Below are 4,988 nucleotides of genomic sequence, written 5' to 3'. Positions count from 1 at the left end.
AATTTGCTGACTTTTGAAATGCACATATAAAAATGGCTCTATAGCGCCCCCAACGCGTAGCCCCTCTGGCCGGTTTGACACAGGATTATGAAAATTGGCACACATATGTATCACCTCAAGACGCACAAAAAAGTCTCTTGGACCCCCCTCCAAACCCAACAGGAAGTCCGCCATTTGAAGGTTTGTGGCCATTTTTCGCGATGTGTGACCCTGCTGCCAAACTTTTCACGCCTCGCATACTTCAACGGATTGAGCTGAAATTCGCCGTGTCCACTCAGGACACCATAGGGAATAGACGCATTCCAAAACTCTTACAAAAGTCTTACGGTGTGGCCGGGGCGTGGCCTCAAAGTTGGACCATTTCTGAGGACACAGAAAGTCTCTATAACTTCTTCGTTTTCTGTCCGATCTGTACGAAATGTCACATGTATGATCAGAGTCTGACCCTAAACACATCTATACAACAATATTGAGGCTTTGACAGAGCGCCACCTACTGGCTACACAAAATGTTGTGTTTTCATAGGTTTTTCTGCCTGCCCCCTGGCCTGTTTTGAGTAGGGTCATGAAAATTGGCACACATGTGTATCACCCCATGATGCACAAAAAAGTCTCTTGGACCCCCCCTCCAAACCCAACAGGAAGTCCGCCATTTTGAAATTTCTGTTAATTTTTGGCTATTTGTGACCCTGCTGCAAAACTTTTCACGCCTCGCATACTTCATCCAATCAAGCTGAAAATCACTGTGTCCACTCAGGACACCATAGGGAATAGACGCATTCCAAAACTCTTACAAAAGTCTTACGGTGTGGTGGGGGGGGGCGTGGCCTCAAAGTTGACCATTCGCCATTACAAAAGAACTCCCTGTATTTTTTGCCCTAACACGTAGCCCCTCTGGCCAGTTTGACACAGGATCATGAAAATTGGCACACATGTGTATCACCCCAAGACGCACAAAAAAGTCTCTTGGACCCCCCCTCCAAACCCAACAGGAAGTCCGCCATTTTGACTTTTGTGGCCATTTTTTGCCTATTTTTGACCCTGCTTCAAAACTTTTCACGCCTCACATACTTCATGCAATTGAGCTGAAATTCACTGTGTCAACTCAGGACACCACCGGGAATAGAAGCATTCCAAAACTCTTACAAAAGTCTTACGGTGTGTTGGGGGCGTGGCCTCAAAGTTGACCATTCGCCATTACAAAGGAACTCGCTGTGTTTTATGCAGTACTACCCATATACTTTATGCAATGTGGACAAAATCTTACAGTACTGCTATGGACCCGAGTCTGAACAGATATATATGCTAATAGGATGATACGGTCATAGCGTCACCTACTGGTAGCAGGAAAGTTTGGTTGTAAACATGTGTTCGTTGTATCTCTGTGGAAATAAGAGGAGATAGCACAGGAGAGTATAGGAGACGCGAGCATAGGAGAGAAGACTGCGATGACCCCGCGGATCGCAAGGTGCGCGAGGGCCCGCAATGCTGCTTGCAGCTTTAATTATTATTATATTATTATTATATTATTATTATTATTATTATTATTATTATTATATTATTATTAAATAAAATGTAATTGTCACCATGATTATAATTTGATTTAAGAAAAAAGTCTACTATATTTTCTTTTTCAATGTATAATACAAGTTTGGACGTGTCATATTTCTAACAGAAAAGGACAACTACAATATTCTTATAACAGTATGAACTATATTTAATTCTCACTGCAGTACAACATCACAGAAAAGGCACACTGCCTTCCTGCGTCCAGGGATCATAACTACCATCTCCCAGTGATTCTTCTGATAAAATTCCCTTGATAAAATCAAGCAATACTATAATTATAATGTATTGACGTCCACAGATTAAAATGATAAATGATCAAAATCAAATTACGTAATGGCCAATGATGTGTGTATGACATGATAGAATTTTAACAAGAAATCCTGAGAGTTGTGACAGTTAATGCAGTTACTGTTGTTGCGTAAATGCACAAACATGGATTCAGCTGCTTTTGTGTGGGTGCAGATGTGAGCTTTGACACAACTAGATAATTGTACAGACCAAACTAAACAACTGCAACAGGATTACTTCTTGATCCAATCAGTGCAACATTTAGTGACAGACAGACACAGGATTCCACATGGAACCCCCTCTCAGGTTGATTGTTGGTTATTTTTCAGGTCAAGGTAACACTTTAACTTACTGTCGGACTGTGTCGTGAACAGTTTTCACAGTATTGCTTCTGTCATATCCAAAAAACCAAAGGCCCAGGGAGGTGGTAAAAATGAAGATACAGCTTTATAAAAACACACTTCACTTTCTAAAGTCCTTTATTGCTTTAAATCCAACCACGCTCTACTTTTTCTTTTATTTTAAAGTTTTCTAAAGGAAAACCTTGAAATGGAGAGAAGTAATTATCCAGCCATGGTTATGTGCAAAAATTATTTGTCTTGTCTTTTAAGTTTCCTCTTCAGCTCTTCATTCTCTTTCTGCAGCATTTTATTCTGGAAAAGATTTAATAGATGAGACAAAGATGGCAACAAATAAACATGCATTCTGTGAATCTAAATAAAAAAGCAGGACACCTTATGTCTGAGGGCCTCCACTATCAGGTCTCGTCCTCCTCTAACCGTCTCTTCTTGTCTTGAAACTCGGAAGGCGTCCCCAATAACTGAGACCAGCACGTGAGACTGACAAAGTGTTTAGGAAAAGCCACATAGTTGTACGATCAGTGGTCATCCACTCCATCAACAGTAATAAAGCACAATACTCACAAACTTGGAGCTCTGGAAGAGATAACAGTGGTGCATGTCTGCTGCAGGATGGCGGGCTACAAAGCCAAAGACTTTGGGTGAAGATGGCAGGACGGCACAGAAGGAGATGGTGGAGAGAGGGCACGAGTACAACAGAAACTGAGGACAGGAAGATTCACGGTGAAGATTCAAAGCATAAATAAACTGCATGCTGCTTTGAAATTACGTATGTTCACACACCTTTGTTTTATTTTCCAGAATGTCAATCCCACTCAGCGTCAGGAAGAGATGGACTCTGCTGTTCTTAGCTGCCTTTTCTGAGGAGTATTTATCTGGCGTCTGGGAATGAGAGGGGAAGAATGAATCAAGGATAAACAGTTCATAAAAAAAAGCAGTTATGCATTGTGTACTTTAAATAGTTGGGTTTTCCTCCAGAAGAACTCCATGACAAGTCACAAATTAAGTAAACTACAACAACCTATTTAGGAATCTTGTATCAATCAACCAACACAATGCTAACACAATCAGTAATTTGTATCAGCCCAAACACTGCTCTTCCTTCGACTGAATGGGTCTGATACAAAGTGACAAATGCTTTAAAAATACTGATACACTGAACTTGACATTATGGGAAATCTCCCCCTTTCCTGCACATACATACACAAACAGTTTCATCTGTGGGTGGGTGGATTGTTGCACTAGAGGGAGTAACTGAAGTGGGTTGGCTGCTCCATAGAAAACAAATGACCTCTGATTGTCTAATGCCAACTTTGTGAAGAGACCAAAGAGGGGCTCCTCTGTGGTTTGATACTGCACCAAGTGGCTAATGTTAGCTTCCTTCAGCCAGGATGGAATATGCCTTCAGGAGCCTTTTTTCTGACATTTTAACATCTGTAGAGCACTGTCAATATTGACATCCATAATGTTTACTGTGATTTTAAAATTCAGCCTCTAAACTCAAAGCTCCATGCTCCAGCTGGATGGATAAATGCTGGCTGTGCTGCCGTGTGTGTGTGTGTGTGTGTGTGTGTGTAAGCTGACAACAAGCTGCAAAATGCATCCAGAGGAACTTTCCACTCTGCCTGCCTGCAGTCACAGCGGCAGTGATCCTTTGTGTGCTGGGTGTTGGTCAATACTGCTCTGTTTGGCAGCTCGGCTCAGGTTGAGCATTTCTGTGACGCTGATGCTGATGAAGCTTTCATCTGTTTTGAGAACAAAGTATATTTCATGCTGATAATGAAATGGCCAGTGTCCATAATAAAAACATTAAAGAGTATCAGTCCATTTAGTTTTACAGTGTTTTTCATCCCATTAAACTTTTTAAATGACAAAACACTGTCTACAAGGACATTTTACATCTCTGTTGATGGGAAAATAACACATTTCAGAGAACTGCTGTGGTATATTGTAAATGGTTAATTACTTTGACCTGTAGAGGGTGCTAGCCGCTTGCAGGACATGTTAAGAAGAGAGCAGAATAAAAAGGTCATCTTGAAGTACAGTTGGTGACTCACGCATGGTTTTTGTTAAGAGGACACGACATGGTGTCAGAAGTGCCGCTGTAGCTTCGACTCAGGAGGAATTGCTGCACTTTCGGAGCCAACACGGTCCACATCAAGGAGTGAGGAGATAGGAACCGGGGAGCAGGTTGAATGAGCGCTAGCAGTGACGAGGAAGGAGCTTCAATTCAATTCAATTCAATTCAATTCAATTCGAGAGAGAGAGAGAGAGGAGCAAACATTATACAAACGTGATACAGTACAGAGCAAACATGACAGCAAGATGAAACAGTGATTATATTGTAATAGATATCTATATATATCGTTAGTCCTAAGTAGGAATAGTAATTTGGTAGCAAGGATGAGCAGCAGGGGCCAGACTGCAGGTCAGAGTAGGGTCTTGAGACCTGCAAAGAGAGAGAGCGAGAGCGAGGTACAGAACTACGAGGAGATAGTAAACACAGATTATGAGACGATATACCCAGTATGATCCAGACTAAGGAGAGTGGAGGAGAGGTCAGAGGGTGCTCAGAGGATCGTTGTTTGTGCCCCCCGACAACGTAGAGCAAGAGAGACTTCACGTGCCGGACTGTAGGTCAGCGTGCAGGTCTTGAGACCAGTGTGAGCCAGACTAAGGGAGAGAAAAGGAGAGGTTAGAGGGTGAAGAGGGAAACTGCTCAGTGGATCATGTTTGTGCCCCTGACAACGTAGGCCTAGAGCAGCATAGCTGT

The 4,988-nt window shown here is 42.2% G+C and overlaps 1 protein-coding gene across 1 annotated transcript; it reads right to left on the bottom strand.

The window, feature by feature from the left end:
• Positions 1 to 2,317: 2,317 nt before the first annotated feature.
• LOC114438243 (PTB domain-containing engulfment adapter protein 1-like) lies at positions 2,318 to 3,204 on the bottom strand. The gene is made up of 5 exons (XM_028409451.1): positions 3,169 to 3,204; positions 2,999 to 3,097; positions 2,780 to 2,917; positions 2,591 to 2,695; positions 2,318 to 2,509 (listed from the first exon to the last, which is right to left on the bottom strand). Exons 1-5 carry the CDS (start codon positions 3,202 to 3,204, stop codon positions 2,447 to 2,449), a joined length of 441 nt encoding a protein of 146 aa, XP_028265252.1. The 3' UTR covers positions 2,318 to 2,446.
• Positions 3,205 to 4,988: the final 1,784 nt, after the last annotated feature.

This window comes from Parambassis ranga, chromosome 7 (genome assembly GCF_900634625.1).
Source record: "Parambassis ranga chromosome 7, fParRan2.1, whole genome shotgun sequence".
Taxonomy (NCBI): Eukaryota; Metazoa; Chordata; class Actinopteri; family Ambassidae; genus Parambassis; species Parambassis ranga.
The sequence above is the reverse complement of the archived record's forward strand: the minus strand, read 5'-3'. Positions and strand labels throughout refer to the sequence as shown.

Bases quoted from the DNA above. Each gene is read 5' to 3' on its own strand.
- LOC114438243 (XM_028409451.1), bottom strand. From the start codon at position 3,204: ATGGAGTTCTTCTGGAGGAAAACCCAACTATTTAAA. The intron at 2,696-2,779 runs GTGAGTATTGTG...ACACTTTGTCAG, and splicing joins TCTTCCAGAGCTCCAAGTTT to TCTCACGTGCTGGTCTCAGT. The intron at 2,510-2,590 runs GTGTCCTGCTTT...AATCTTTTCCAG, and splicing joins TGGAGGCCCTCAGACATAAG to AATAAAATGCTGCAGAAAGA.